Source organism: Castanea sativa, chromosome 10, assembly GCF_040712315.1.
Source record: "Castanea sativa cultivar Marrone di Chiusa Pesio chromosome 10, ASM4071231v1".
NCBI lineage: Eukaryota > Viridiplantae > Streptophyta > Magnoliopsida > Fagales > Fagaceae > Castanea > Castanea sativa.
In genome coordinates, this window is record NC_134022.1 from 22,670,270 (window position 1) to 22,687,165 (window position 16,896).

Consider the following 16,896-nt stretch of genomic DNA (forward strand, 5'->3'; position numbering starts at 1 on the left):
TTGATTTGGAAACAGAGCTCGCGATGTTGAAGTCAGAGATGGTCCAGTTGCAAAGAAGTTTCCCAAATCCTGTCATCTTGGATAACATTGCCATTCATAACCTGCTTTGAATTTCCAATGTCTCCTTATCACATGCCTTTTTTTTTTCTTTACGATAGATGTATCTTGTAGGGAAAAGTGCTTAGACTTTTTTTTTTTTTTTCTTTTTTTGTCCTTGTGTATGGAGATGCTCCACCTCTTCTTTTGTTTTGGGTTGTGTACATGTACTTGAACAACCCCTTTGGCTCTGTATTTGGTATTTTGCTTAGATTAACCTGTCATGGTTAATGCGACCCACATTTTGTATCTAAACACATTGTATCTAAACATATTATGTACAAAATATATTATCAAACGCGTTTTCGCCCTTAGCTTCGAAAAAGGTTGTTCATGCTTTATGGGTGTGTATGCATCTATTTTTGAATACTCAAATTAAAGTAGTTTCGTACCTTCCTTTGAGATCATATATGTTTGTAGGTTATGTATTGCTACATAGAAGCAAGTTGCGATTAGTCAGGCAGTTAGCTTACCCTTACTCCATCCTCCAAGGAAGTGTCAATGAGCATGGTGCTTGACTATTGTGACCTTTTATGGGTGATTTGGGCTTTCTTGCACCTTATTCTCTGCGCGCATTATATATATATATATATATATATATATATATATATATATATATATATATATATTTTTTTTTTTTTTTTTTTTTTTTTTTTTGGCTCGCCATTTAGTAGTTGCCTCCCCTGTATAGTGTGCAAGGCAACACGCTGGCGTTTTTTGGCATCCTACCTGTGTGGGTTGTATTTATATGTGTTGCAAATCGTGCCAACTTGCCATTGCCTAGGGGGATGGCTTTGTTTTCCCTACATTCGTAGTTAGAGAGTACACCTACCATCCCTACCTATGACGGGCTATGGCACCATCTGTATCCTCATACTCAATAGTTTTGTTGGGGCATGCGTCAGCCATTACTTAATGAATGTATCATGTGTTAGTTCATAGCATTTAAGTGCATAATGCTTGCTTTTGATTCATAAGCCCACTTGCTGTTTTGCAAGGTTTCGGGTATGAACATGTGTCATCGCCCTTCCCTTACCTTCTTGAGAGCATAGTAGTCTCACATGTAGGGATCTTGCCTTGTGTTTTCATGAGCTCCCTTACGATTTCGTAAGGTTTGTTGCTTGAACAAAGTGATTCATGTTCTTTTGAGACATTTGTGCTAACATGTGTGTATATATTAGAAAAAGGGAAAAAGCGAAACGAGAATATGATGATGCCATTTTTTTTGTGTAAAAAAATGGGTGTTCTCATTGATTCGTTACACTCATACATCATGTCTCCCACAAGAAAGTGCAAGATAACAAACTAACATGCAAATCACATGGCGGATGACACCCAAACTCAAAAGTGAGATGGTGTTCTTCGCCTCAGAGGAAATTAATAAAAACAACAAGCGACACATGATACCTACGTTTCCAAAATAGACCAGAACTTCTTGACTTCACTAAGCGTGATAAAGCTTGAGCCACTTGCCATTGATGGGATCTGTCATGGCGGACTCGTCCATGTTACAAAGGTGATAATACCCACTTCCATGAGATTCCTTCACAACGTATGAGCCTTCCCAACCTTCCTAATTTGGCGCAAACTTGGAAGGGGCCGTTATGTTTCTTCTTATGTAATCTGCTACTCAACGAGTTGGCCTTCCACGAAGATCCGTTCACGCACATTCTGCTCATACATGTTGCTCATTTGTTACCGGTATCACCGTACCCTCTCGTGTGCGATGTCACGAGTTTCATCCATTGTTTCTAAGTCCACCATCCGTGCCTCAGCGCACATGTCCGCATTTGTTTCAAGCTCTTGGCCCTGCAATGTGCGAGCTGTTGGCACCATCAACTCCACCGGTGAGATGGTCTTAGTTCCATATACCAAAGAAAACGACGAAAAGTCAATCGCTGTTTTGGTAGAGCTTCTATAGGCCCAAAGTGTATCGAGAAAATGCATATTCCAACCTCCAGCGTAGTCAAACACCATCTTACTAAGAATTCCCAACAAGACCCTATTGGTTGCTTCTGCATGTCCATTCCCTTGAGGGTAGTAAGGGGTCGACCTTCAATGCTTGATTTTGTAATGCTTAGTGATTGCTCGAACATCTTGGTTTATGAACAGAGTACCATTGTCGCTCACAATCTTATAAGGAATCCCAAAATGGAAAAGAATGTGTTCTTTGATAGAATTGGCCACGACTGCTCCTGTCGCTCTCTTGAGCGGAATAGCTTCCACCCACTTTGTAAAATATTTGGTGGCGACAAGGATCCAAATGTAGCCATTCGATCGCAGATGGATGGGACCGATAAGATCAAGCCCCCAAGAGTGGAAAGGCCATGGTGTGCTCATGTCTTGCAAGCTCATGGGATGGGTATGGATGAGGTTCGCATGCGCTTGATAAGTGTGGCAGCATTTAACAAACTCAGTGGTGTCCCTCTTCATCGAAGGCCAATAATACCCTGCAAATAAGAGTTGTTCGTGGAGTTTCTTTCCCCCTTGATGCTCTCCACACTCCCCGCCATGCACTTCTCTTATTACAGCTTGCGATTCTGCGAGACCCAAACATCTCAGCAGCTCACCGTTGTATCCTTTACGAAACAAAATCCCCCCTTTAGCAAAATAGCGCTTGGCTAGCTTCTTGAGGTAATAAGCCTTCTTCCTGTAAGGAGGTAAGACTCCTTCCAATATGAATTTCAAAAATGGTGTTCTCAAATTAGTTGTCTGGAAGATAGCATATGATTCTGCCTTATCGAACACATGTTGGCATTTTGGGCAATGGCTTTGTACTTTGCTTGCTTGGGTCTTCATATTAGGCCAAAAATAACACAAGCGTTGGATGGGTCGATAGAAGGAGATTTTGTTTTTGGCACAGCAGGTCCTCTCATGGACTTTGCTCAACCTCTTCGCAGCTTCTTCCAAATTTACACACCTTGCTAACACTCCTCCATAGCCTCCAATAAAGCTTGCCAGCAACAAGTGTATAGTCTCAAAGCTGTTTGGCATCAATTTCTATTCCCTGTTCCAATAAGGCATCCCTCAAAGGTGCTCGCTAATGTTCGGCTCCCGTGGTCCTGTTTTTAAACTCCTCTTGCAAGAGTAGTGTAATAGGGATGCTTCTTTTGAGGATTGTAACTTTGGTGCTTTCTCTTTCGAACATGATTTTGGACCCATGCTTGGCTAAGGCATCAGTATAGTGGCTGTCCGATCTTTGCGTGTGTTCTATGGTCAGCTCGTCAAAGTGATCCTCTAGCCTTTGAGCCATCACTCAATATAGGGTCAACGAGGGCTCTTTGAGAGTGAAATCACCCCTTGCTTGACTCACCACAAGATTCAAGTCTCCCCGCACCTTGAGCATCTTGATTTCCATTTCTCGTGCTATCGCTAGGCTGGTAAGATATGCTTTGTATTCCATTGCATTATTAGAAAAAAGAAAATCTAACTTGAAAGTCATGGATAAGGCTTCATTTTCCCCATTAGCTAGGACAATACCCGCCCCTCTGCTGGTGGAAATGGAAGATCCATCAAACATTATCTCCCATAGACATTTATTCTCCTCCAAGTATGCCACATTTGCAACTTCTCTAGCCACTTCATCCATGATTTGTGAGATGTCTTCTCCTGGGAATTGGGCTAGAAGCTCCGCTATTGCCTAACCCTTAACTGCCCTTGGCATGATGGACACTATATCATATTCGGAGAGTTGGAGTAACCACTATGCTAGCCTACCCGAGAGGACGGGCCTTCGCGAAAGCGGTCTTATTGGATTGGACTTCGTCATTAAGTGCACCGTGTGGGCTAAGAGATAATGTTGCAATTTTTGCACTGCATATATCAAAGATAGACAAGTGCGTTCAGCTCTTGGGTAACAAGTTTCTGCGTCTCTAAGGGCTCTACTCACATAGTATACGGGTTGCTCAGTACCATCTTCACCTTCTCGTGCAATTAGAGCTTCAACAGCCTTGTCATTTGAGGCAAGATATAGTCGCAGTGGCACGCCTGGTGTTGGTGACCTAATAGTGGGTAGGCCGGTCATCATCTCTTGCAATTTGCGAAAAGCTAACTGGTGTTCATTGCTCCATTGAAACTTCACGCCTTTCTTCAACAATGGAGTAAATGGGGCGATCACTGCTGCTAACCCCGGTATGAATCTCTAAATGTAAGAGAGCTTTCCTACGAAGGACTTCAATTCTTTGACTGATGTTGGGGGTTTCATCGTGACCATGGCTTTTACTTTCAATGGGTCCACGTCGATTCCCTCTTGATGAACAAGGAATCCTAGAAATTTTGCTAGTATATATATAAATCCTAGAAAAATAAAATAGGTTTTTTTTTTCCTCTCTCCCTCTTTCTCAAAAAAAAAAAAAAGGAAAAAAAAAGAAGAAAAGAGGTTCTTCTCAAGTACTGATTATAGGTGCAAATCCCTCACCTCTTCGGAAGGGAAAAACTCAATAGGACAAGAGTAAGGCAGGTCAAATTTGAGACGGATTTGAATGTATTCTATTAATCTTAAATTATATTTATAAAATAATTTAAATGTATATAAAACAAAATATGAATATAAACATAAACATAAACATTCGAGGTAAGGCGAGCAAATGCCATTCCTACCCTCACCTCTTTGGGGTAGGAAAAATTCACGCGAGATTGTACAGGTCAAGCCGAGTAGAGAGTTTTTGCCATCTCTATTCTCAAAGACCAAATTTTGTTTTACAACTTTTAAAAGCTTTGGGATACAAAGCAAAAATACTGTCATAATTTAGATTGGATATCCATAATATGATAAGATTAAACCAAATTGTGTTTTACAGCTTTTACAAGCTTCGGGGTACAAAGCAAGAATACTGTCATATTTTAGGTTGGATATCCAAAATAAGATAAGATTATTTCCTATTGAATCATCTAATTTCCTCTAATTTTGATTTAGAAGACATGTAACATTTAAAACTTAAATAAATGGCATGTGTTGAACATAAGGCTTAAAAAGTGAGGGAATTGGCTAAAATAGATTTGAAATAGTTGAAATCAGCTTTTTTTTTTGAGAAGAAGTTGACATCAGTATTAATGGAAAAAATTTCAAGATTAAAATAAATAAACAAAGATGGTTAATATATGTCTTATTAGTGAGACTGATTTTAGATTGAAACAAAAATATATATGATCAAAATCAGTCTCAGTAACAGTAAGATCTATTGAGAGATTTAAAAAAGAACAATAAAAAAAAGGTTGCAATTGGTCTTAGTGAGACCGATTTTAAGATCAAATAAAAAAAAAAAAAGGGGGAAATTAGTCTTAGTAAAACAAATCGACTGTGTCTTGGTAAGACCAATTCTGTGCACTATTCATTAAAAACACTCACCATCATTGCCATCAACCTTATGTCTATACACTGATGTAAAGTAAACCTTCAAACTGCATAGCTCAAATAGTCAAGTGGCACCCTGTCTACCTACATAAGATAAGAGCCTAGCATTGGAATAGCCAAGCGGCTAGTCTAGCTAAAATATGCTCAACTAACAAGTCCAAAAAATTATCCACATTGGATTATTAACCAGTTAACCAAAATGCAATTTTAGACAGAGTGCTTATCCAAAAATACATATATGAACTATCCTTAATAAAACCATGAATACAACCATCCCAAACCAGCTGCTCTCTCAAGTCTCAATCACCCTTAACTCACAATTGGGCTTTCCAAAAACCTCATTCTTTATTGGCTGTTAACAGGTTACCCTTCTATATCTCATACCTACATTCCAATCTTTGACACCCAAACGCTTAATCACAGCAGGAACAAGCAATTAATATTCAATCCCAACCAAAGTCTCCAATTCTCCAACCCACATTCAGATATTATAGAAAATTTTCATTGTTGTTTGTAGAAATTACCTTTGTTTCTTTTCTTGCCTCTGTATACCCAACTGGATTCAACAACCCTATACCTTTTCTTTAGACCGTAATCCACAAACACATCACCACTCTCTAGTAGTAAACCAAAAGTTGCATCCCCAATGCAAATGGAACTTGTCTTAAAATCAATCTCATTGCCCAGTGCCTACATGACATTAAAATATTCAACTTAAGAACTGCCACACCATTTGGGCAAGTTGTTACCTCCCTAAGTGCCAAGTGCTTGAGGCAGCAAGGGGAGGGCGAGGGTTGGAGCTGCGGGGGCAGCATATGTAGCATGTAAGTGTTTCTAACCATCATCAAAAAATATATTCAACTTAAGACTGTTAGTGCATTTCTGAAAATATTAAGGTAAGAAAATTTTGATTTGCCTCTAACTCTAGCTAACAACACTTGACAAGTCAGCAACAAAGCATGCTAAACAAAAAATTATACAAAACTGATGCAGGACCGTTAAGAATTTCAGCACTATACCAGGTTTCTTAATGAATTCTTGAATAAGGATTATTGTTTAAGAGCTTAGGTTAGAAAAGTACAAATGTTGACAGCTGTTTGGGGCTGAAACAAGGGACAAACAGAAAATAACATAAATAAAACACTAGGCAATCACACCTAGGGTTCCTTGGCATCACACCTCAAAGAAGTTTGCATCACACAAACAAAGCTTAAAATAAACTGCTGAATTTTATTAATCAAAATATTCTGCAATAACATGACTACAAAAGAGCCTTTATATAGAGGCTATAGTTATCATTTTCTTAGTAGGACTTGGACTCTAAATAACCTATTCCTAGAATGAATAGGAATACTAATAATAATTAAATAAAAGACTTAATAATACGTAAACATAAAATAAGACTCATGGACCATTGGTATGGCCAAGAACAGCCCATTCTAGATTTTTTGAAATTACCAAATTGCCTTTATTCTAATAGAACTTAATTAAAATTGATCCAGCAGCAACTAAACAATAAAATAAGACTAAGCAAGGTCCCACGAGAGCGACCCATCATCCGAAACATTCCAAATTAAGGCTTGAGCATTAAAACCAGCTTTTTGCCTCTTATAGGTCTTCAAAGTGGGCTACCACTTACGTTCCCCATCAAAAACTCAAAGGACAATATATACAAATTCAGTGATTCAAGACTAGAGAGTGGGAACTCATGAATCTGGTTTTTGATAAATAATGTAAGAATATTATTAAAAATTAAAAAGAAAATGCCAAGCCGAGTACATTGGGATGTACTATGGGTGCAAAAATCAAAAAATAAAAGAACAACGGTCAAGAAAAATAGAAAATGAAGAACAAGAAAAATGAGAAAAAACCGTTCTGTTTGAGAAGAATAAGCACTGAATCTGGTTTGTCCGGGTTTTCAAAGTGTACCTTTTGGGATGCTAAAAGAGCAGATTTTGATGAGAACCCACATGAGTTTATGAGATAAAACACTGTAAAAGAATGTCTTTGAGCTTCATTTTGTTGTTTTGGTTCAGATAAACCTAATGAAGAAAATGATTTGATGCTAAAGAAAGCAGTTTTCTGAAGAAGACCCAATTGAAATTGGGTCCTCCTATTCCTATGTGTGATAAAAAGTAGCTGTCTTGAAGAGAGAAAAGCAAACATAATTGACTCACTCACCGAGTTTGCCTGAATCAGCTTCAACTGGGCGGGTTCGATTGTCTGATTAATCCTTCGGGACTAGTGGCCACTGAGCTATGCATTATGCTTCATGGGTATGTAAATACCAGAACTGATTGAGAAAAAGAGACAATATTTTGGGCAGGAAGGGTATGGGGACAGGGTATATAAACGTTGTGTGTCGTTTATGTGTAAAGGGTGTGTCGTTTAAAGGAACTGTATAATAAAGTATAATTTTTTTGTGCCGTTTATTTTACAGTTCTTTGTTTAGCTCAAAGTTTCAGGGTTTTGAACTTCTCTTGTGTGCCTGGGGCTTCTCTCGTCACTGTCTTAAGGGGTGGCCAACGAAGCAAGATACAACCTTTATTATCAAATTGAAGCTGTTCTCCATCAATATCTGGAAGAGGGTTCTTCCTATAGTTGAAGCTTACATAGCCAAACACCGGTGAGTCAAAATTATGTTTGGTATTCTCTGTAAAAGACTACAAATTTTATTAGTAGTACCTAGTAGGTGTACTGCTATGCCGAGCTCAATTTCCCATCTGGGTTTTCCTCAAATTCCCTTATTTGTTGTCAATTATTTCTCATCAGGTCTCATAGATGATAAAAAACACAATTTTACAGTGTCATTCCTTGTAAACTCATGTGGGTTGTCTTTAGAAAGGGCTAAACATGCATCTCAGAGGGTAAATTTTGAGACTTCTGAGAGACCAAACTTGGTTCTTAATCTTCTCAAGAACCATGGATTCACCAATGCCCAGATCTCTAAGGTTGTCAAGGCTGAGCCACATTTGCTTTTGTCAGATCCTGAGAAGACCCTTCTGCCCAAAATTGAGTTTTTGGGTTCTATTGGGCTTTCTGACTCAGAATGTGCTAACATAATCTCAGCTTGTCCATCTGTACTGGTTAGAAGCATTAAGAATCATCTTATGCCCTTGTATGACTTCTTAAAGAGTATAGTTGTTAGGGATGAAAAAGTTGCTAAAACTTTTAAGTATGCTCGCCGGGGTCTTTCTGATGATGTACAAAAGAATCTGGCTCCCAACTTGGCAATTTTAAGAGAAATTGGAGTGCCTCAGTCTTCCATCTGTCTCTTATTGAGTTGTTTTCCTTCTGCAGCATTCCTTAGGCATGCTAAGTTTGATGAGATTGTCAAGGAGGTAAAAAATTTAGGATTCAACCCCGAAAAATCAGCTATTATCCATGCAATTCATGTACTTGCTTCATTAAGAAAAGTGAACTGGGAGCACAGGTTTGAGGTGTATCAGAGGTGGGGTTGGTCCAAGGATCAGACTCTCTTAGCATTCAAAAAGCATCCGGGTTGTATGTGTTTAACTGAAGAGAGGATCACGAAAGCAATGGACTTCCTTGTGAATAGAATGGGTTGGCCTTCAGAACATATTTCCAGAAATCCAATAGTTTTACTTTTCAGCTTGGAGAAGAGAACTATACCTCGGTGCTCAGTTTTTCAGATTTTGTTATCCAAGGGGTTGGTCAAGAAAGATTTGGCACTGTACACTATCTTAAGACCAAAGGAGAAAGACTTCTTGGAGATCTATGTGACCAAATTTCAGCAAAATATCCCTCAACTGTTGGAGGTCTATCAAGGAAAGTCAGATCTTCTTGATCTAGGAATTAGATCAGAGAGAATGTCTGAAATTAAACCATTGTAGCATGTTCATTTTTGAAATCAAAGTACTTGTTTCTTTCATGTTTTCCGCTATTTTTAGATTTAATTGAATGATTTATCTATATTACATTACCTACTAGTGCACTTCTGCTTTGAGCTATCCAACAAGAATATTGTCATGGGTTTTGGGATTTTGTTTGGCACATTGGCAGCGAATTAAAACAAGATGTCTTGAGTTTACAAAGCTTGATTTAAGAAGATAGTTGCATTTTATAGTTTATAGTATAGTATTTATTGCTCTAATTATTTGTTGCTGCATGCCCCCCTTGTTCACTTGGTTACAATTACATGTGAATGGATGAGCAAAATGGCAGTTTGCAAAGGTACTTTATTGCAGGACTGTTTCATGCTTTCTTTAGTGTCCAATAACAGGCCCTCTTTTTATAGGCTGCTACTTTAGATGAAATAAACTCATTTAATTGGATTATCATATCATACCCCATTGATGTGCCATTGCAGTATTACTCTCCTTTTCCTCTCTTTCATTGTTCATATTCTTGTGTGTGTCAACATAGGTAAAAGCTTGAGTCTTAGGTGCATTGTTGTTCAATCACCTCCCGGGATGGAGTTTTGCTGTGAAACAAACATTTTGTCGTTACCAGTTCAGTTATATTGAGTTCATGTTCAAGATCTAACATCTTTGTTGGTATTCATAGAAAGCACCCTCTGAATCCATGCATCAAACATAGAAATTTTGTAGCTAAGGCTCAAGGAACAAACGAGATAAGATAAATCACTACTAGATCCAAATGTTTAAAATTTTTCTTGGTCTTTTGTCTTATAGATAGGATCATCAATAGTAAGTGATGTTATCTCTATCTCTTAACAAGGAAACAAAATTATTTTTGCTTAATCCAAACTTAACAACAAGTAAAACTCTATCTCTCTAACAAGTTTAACTTAAACTCAAACTCAAACTCAAATATTGATAGTTTATCTCCAAATTTGCGAGGTCAACCATGAATACTATAAAAGCAAAGCAAACCCCAATATTTTTTTTTAAAACCGAGTAGAGGTATGAACTCTTCTTATGTTATTTTTTTCTTCTCTACTTTGTTAAAATATATATATATATATATATATATATATATATATATATATATATACACACACACACATATATATATATATATATATATATATATATATATATATATTTTATGGTTTCTCATGTATTTTTTAAAAAGTAATTTTCGTACATAAACCACCAAACTCTCTTTAGTCGTTTTTTACAAGATACAAAAAATAGATAATTACAGTAAACCCACCTGTAGTATGGCCTGTTTTCACTTTGCCTACCCGTGGTTCAATCATTTACACTTTGCCCACCTGAAGATAGTCCCGTTAGCCTTCCATAACCCACCTCTTCATTTGCCGTTAGAAAAACACATTTTTAGGCAAAAACAAATATAACAAGAATAAAAAAGCTAAGGTTTGAAATTTTTTTTTTTTAGAGGAACAAGATGGGTATCAAAGATGTGCAAAGCAAGAAGATCGTTCTTTAACTTCTCTGGCTTACAAGAGACGTATGGCCATGGAGCAAGGTAACAGTACTGATTTTGTCCCCTTTGTACCCTTCCCACCTGACTACTTTGCTAAAAAGGACAAACCACAGTCGGATGGGGCAGATTCGGCCAATAAAGCTACTGAGGAAACTTCTTCAACTTCTGCTATGGCAGAGAATAATAGTGTTCAACAAAGAGGAAATCCACGGAGCAGTTTGGAGAACTAGAATGCAAAAGCTTCTGGAGAGAACTTGAGTGAGAGTAAGACAAGTGCTGTTCACAGGGACCCAACCACTGGAAATTCAACAAAGACTTATGTCAATGCCAAGTCTAATAGCAAGGACAATGTGAACAGTTGGTATCCTGAGAAGGAGAATACTGGTGATTCACCAATTTTGACAAGTTCACCTCAACCATCTGAAAATCGGAACACTAGAGAGAGCTGGACTGAAAAGAGCTTGGAAGGGTCATTGGTGAAGGAACCAAACCCTCTCGACTTGTCAGAGGAGGCCAAGGCAGAAAGGTGGTTTCGGTATGTTGCTTAGATTAAGGATATCTCAGAGCTGAGTCAGATACCTGATGAGGATTTTCCATCAATAATGCCAATGCGAAAGGGTGTGAACAAGTTTGTCGTCAATAAGAGGAAAACGCCATTGGAGAGAAGGTTGACATCTCCTCAGTACAGAAGAAATCTACCAATAGTGAGCTTTGATTCTCTTGATTCCTGTCATCGGCGGTGTTATCATTGGGATGATGCATGGTTTGCTTGAGATTTTGGACCAAATCAGACAGTCTAATTCCTCCACCAAATCCAAATCCCAATCCCATTCCCAAAGGCAAGGTTTTGATTTCGTTGCTGTTGTTTTCCCTACTATTAAGGCAATTCAAGCTACTGTCACTTTAGGCACTGGTTGTTCTCTGGGTCTTGAGGGTCCAAGTGTTGATATTGGCACATCTTGTGCTAAGGGTTTCTCTATTATGATGGATAATAGCAGTGATGGGGAATTGGCTCTTCTTGCCTTGCACAGCTTTGATACCCATCTTGTTTCTCTAAAAAAAAAATTCAAACCCTAGCTTTTTGATTCTTGTTATATTTGTTTTTGCCTAAAAATGTGTTTTTCTAACGGCAAATGAAGAGGTGGGTTACGGAAGGCTAACGGGACTATCCTCAAGTGGGCAAAGTGTAAATGATTGAATCACGGGTAGACAAAGTGAAAACGGGTCATACCACAGGTGGGTTTACTGTAATTATCCCTATAAAAAACTTGCAATAATTGAAATTATTCTTTTGAATGTAACCCATCTTTCTCTTATATTTCTCTATTGTTTAGTCATATATATTTTATTTTGTTTCAATAATTTCTATGCAGTAAATCATCTAATTCTTTAATATTTTTTGGTCTTTTAGAAGTTTTAATATCTGAATTTTTGAATTATTTGTTTGCAGTATCTGAAACCGTCTGACAAAGCAAATCATACAATGGTGTATGTAGACACTCGATTTTGCACCTGTGGGTGCTCGAGAACCGAGGATGAAGTTGAAGAGTTGCACTATCGGAGTGGGGATATCATGGGCCTGAGAAGGAAAGTCGCCCGAGAAAAGGAAGGGATGAGACAAAAGACTCTGAGGCATTCTAGGTGGAAGAAGGGTCTGAAGAGAGAGAATCAGTGACAATAGGGGAAGCTTCCAATTTGGAGTAGCTTGTTGCCTCCGCATTAAATGATGGACAATAGTTTTAGTAGCTGCATTGGTGAGGAAGTGACCCGAACAGTGTAAGTCACAGCTAAGCAGACTACTTTTACCACCTTCTTTAGATGCAAAAAGGGACAAGTGTCATAAGGAGAAATTTGTTAGGTAAAGACAGGAGGTCCGGATGTGAATGAGGGAGCAGTATATAAGAAAGAATCTGGTTTTTAAAGAGAGGATTGAGACACCAGTATAAAAAAATAGAAAAAGAAACAAGAAGAACACTGAGAGAAGAGTGTGAACTGTACCATTTTTTGTGTAACTTTAGCCTCCTCGGGCTAGCTTATATAACAGATTGATACATATATTCGTTAATATCAACTCTTTCTTCCTTATTTTTATTCTCGAGCCCCTTTTACTATTTGTTTCACTCTCTTACAAATTTATTGATTTGGGCCAAGGTTGAACAGTACTAGTCACTATTCTAAGTGGGCTTGGGCTATCTGATTCTGTGGCACCTACAGCACCCATAATTTAATCTTGGAAGATAATTAGAGTGACTATTTATATACCCAAAATTTAGAGTTGTATTACATGCATTAATTCATTCATTATATATCATAAAAATGATCTTGAGATTTTAACGATCGCAATGATATGTTTGATTTCCAAATCGGACTATCAAATTGAAAGATATCACAGGATCAAGTTTTCACGGTTTGCATGCATTTTGTTTGGGTGGAACTGATCACGCATGATTAATTTAAATTAATTCTAATTGGTTAAACAATTAAAATTAATTAAATAATTTTGTGATTGGCAGTTATTTAGTGTCAAAAATAGACCTACTTGCATGAGAATAAAGTAGATAATCAGATAACAAAGAAGTTGTGAATAATCATGTCTTTTTGGAATATTTATCTATAAGATAATTATCATTTTAAAGACCTGAATATCAAGAAAAAGTGATTAATTTTTAGAATACGGATTAGGCTAAAAAATCCTCAAAAAAGGAGTCCAAGTTGGACCAAAACTCAAACACAGATTTGGCACCCAAGAGGGCCTTTTGGCACTATTAGAGTGCCAATTAGCCCAAACACTTGGCCCAGCCCGGAGACCCCCTGATTGAAGTAAAACCTATCTTTTTTGGATTTTTTTGAGATAAGGACGCGTTCTAATTCGTATCTAATCTCATTTAGCTTTTTTTTTTAAGCATCCCAACCTCTATAAATAGAGGGGAAAAATCAGAATTAAGGGCTATTCTTTTCTGACTTTTCTACTCCCCTTACGTTAAAGACGTTCTAGAGGCTTTTGCTTTAGGAACTTTTTTTTTTTTTTGTAAGTAAAGTATTTTAGACCTCAAAGAGGTGAACAAACTTCTTTGATTTCTAAAAATTCTTTCATTTGAAGAGCATGCTCATGCAAGAGGTATTCTGTTTGTCTTTTTTTTTTTTCCATTAATTAGTATGTTATTGTTCGTCTCATGAATGTGATTAATATGTTTTATTCTTGTTCTTAATATATAATTGCCATGCTTAGATACTTTGTTGGAATTTTCTTTGACATGTTCTTTAGATGATTGGTTATTTTAATTCTTTTTCTTTGATTTTAAAATCTGCTAATGACTATCAAAACTTTTTTTTTTTATATAAAGCTCAATATTGATATGTACTTTCATTAAATAAAAATCTGATTTTTTTAAACTCAAAACTAATTTGTATTTTCATTAAATATAGGTCTGATTTTTTTTAAACTCAAAAATGATCTGTATTTTCATTAAATACAGATCTGTTTTTTTTTAACTCATAACTGGTCTGTATTTTCATTAAATACAGATCTGAAAATTTTTCTTTGTCATAAAATTGCACATCTTGAAATTTCAAAGAAGGGATTAAAAGTTAGGTTAAAGTCTTTTCCTTTTTTTTAATATGTGATGCATGCATAATAATTTTATCTCATGAATGTGAATCATTTTTCAAAAGTTTTTTTTTATTTTTATTTTGTTTCCAACAACAGATCTGATTTTTTTAGAAACCAAATCTCATTTTTTTCATTATAAAAACAGATCTAATTTCTTTTAACAAATCAAATCTTCTTTTTTACTTTATAAAAACATATTTGATTTTTTTTTTTTAACAAATCAAATCTTTTGCTTTAACTTTTTAAAGCAGATTTGATTCTTGTTTATAAATCAAATCATCTTTTAAAAACGAATCTGATTTTTCTTGAATAAATCTCTCTTTTTACCCTTTACAAAAAATAGATCTAAATTTTCTTCAAAAAGAGGACATATTCACAAGGAAAATTTATTTAAATTAATTTTTGTCAAGTGTTTGTCATGTGCATTACAAAAATGGTATATTAGTCATTAGAGTCTAAAAGACCAGACTCTCTCTGGGCAGAATGGGTGCCTAACACATTCTCATTTCGTAACCTAGTCCCCGAGTTTAAGATTTTTGGATAGGCAGATTAGTGTTTTTTCTTTTAATTTTAATAGATTGTAACTAGAACCAAAACTTTGTATTCTTTTACATAGATTGTAACTAGGACCAAAGCCTTGTAAGGTTAATTTACCAAGATTGTATTTTTCTCTATTCAATCAATGACATTCAAAGTATTTTAAACATGTAACTATATTTATTTTATCCATTTTTTTTGCATAAAAAAATATGTGGCGACTCCACACCACTACCCAAAAGAGAGATGCTTTTACAAGCACCCAAATCTCTTTTTGAGAGCACCCCTTCGCTTCCAAAAGAAGCGCGGTCTCTCATAGTAAGGGGTGTGCGCGGTTTGGTAGGGGCGGTTTTTTTCCAAATTTATTACCGAACCAATAGAGGTCGGTTTTTTCATAATTGGAACCGATGCACACCGCCTAAGGTCGGTTTGGTTGGTTTGAAATATTAAAAAAACTGTTTTTTTTAATAATAAAAAAATTGGGTTTTCAAGCCCAATATCAAGAAACTTGTGCCAAATAATTCATGAAATTTGTGACAACCTAGTCACACATAAAACAGAAGCAAAAACCTATGCCAATTGCCAAACCTGTGCCAACTTAGTCACACAAAAGCATATTCCAAAACCTGTGCAAAAATTCTATTCACATAATAATCCAATTTTTTTCATTCCATTCACCATGCAAAAATATTTTGAAATTGCCTCCATAAGAGTTCAACTCCCAAAATACTATCATGTAGCATATAATATCATTAGTGTCACTGTGTGTGTCAGTGTCAATAACAATAAGCGTTAATGTTTCCACTTAATAACGTATTACAAAACCATTTGTCACTGTCCACATATGCCGAAAGAAAGATATACAAATTAAATTAGCATTTAGGCAAAAGAATGCTAATTGCTTGTATCCCTAATAATAATCTCACCCATGAATATCTAAATAACTACTATTAGTGAAAAGTTCACTACCAATAACATATACAGATATAATTAGCATATAGGCAAAAGAATGCTAATTCTTGTAAGTCCTTTGTCCAGTAAGTCTGTGCACTATGCATCATTGATCATTTTAGAACTCCTACAAAATACTAAACAAAACAAAATAAACACGTGTTAATAACAATAAAACGTTTATGAACAACAAAATATTTATAATTAACACAAACGAATGATAATAGCAAATATACTTACATAATACTAACTACTAACTAACTTCCAGCAAAGAGTAGCACATCACTCATCATCATCCAACACAACGGTGCTTGGATCCTCCTCCATAGGCATTGGGCAAACTGATGCAATTTCTACAATCCCATTCAAAATAAAATGATTCGTAAGCATTGAGCAAATAAATAAACAATTGATATATACAACAAACAAAATGAACATATATTTACCTGTGTCAATCTCAAAACCATCCATATCCTCCACATTATCCATGCACTCCCGAAGCTTTATTGGTCTTTTTTTCTTTGCATCCTTCAACCAATTTTGGGTACAAATAAGGGCTTCAACTGTATTAGGAAATAGCGAATTACGGAACGAATCCAAAACACGTCCCCTCGTACTAAAAGCAGACTCAGTTGCAACTGTAGAGACAGGATTACCCAACACATCACGGGCAATTTGGGAAAGGACATGATATCTAAAAGAATTCATTTTTCACCAAATCAAGATGTCAAAATCTTCCACAACAGGGTCCTCAGAAGATTCCAACAAATACCTATCCAACTCAGATTTGTTTTCCACACTGTCCTTGTCCGCCAAGTGTTGCTTAAACCTATTATTATAACTTTTAATTTGATCAGACAATGAAGCATTGCCAACACTTGGCCTGGAGTTTCTATACAATGAAGCACCACTACCACTAGAACTCGAAGCTCCATTTTGACCCACTCTCTCCACATACAACCTCTTCAATGCATCC

The 16,896-nt window shown here is 36.4% G+C and overlaps 1 protein-coding gene and 1 pseudogene across 1 annotated transcript; both read left to right on the forward strand.

The window, feature by feature from the left end:
- The first annotated feature begins 8,074 nt into the window (after positions 1-8,074).
- Positions 8,075-9,392, forward strand: LOC142612726 (uncharacterized). The gene has a single exon (XM_075784865.1). The coding sequence runs from the start codon at positions 8,089-8,091 to the stop codon at positions 9,301-9,303; it is 1,215 nt and encodes a 404-aa protein (XP_075640980.1). The 5' UTR covers positions 8,075-8,088; the 3' UTR covers positions 9,304-9,392.
- Positions 9,393-9,627: 235 nt separating this feature from the next.
- Positions 9,628-11,629, forward strand: LOC142613437 (zinc finger protein VAR3, chloroplastic-like; annotated as a pseudogene).
- Positions 11,630-16,896: the final 5,267 nt, after the last annotated feature.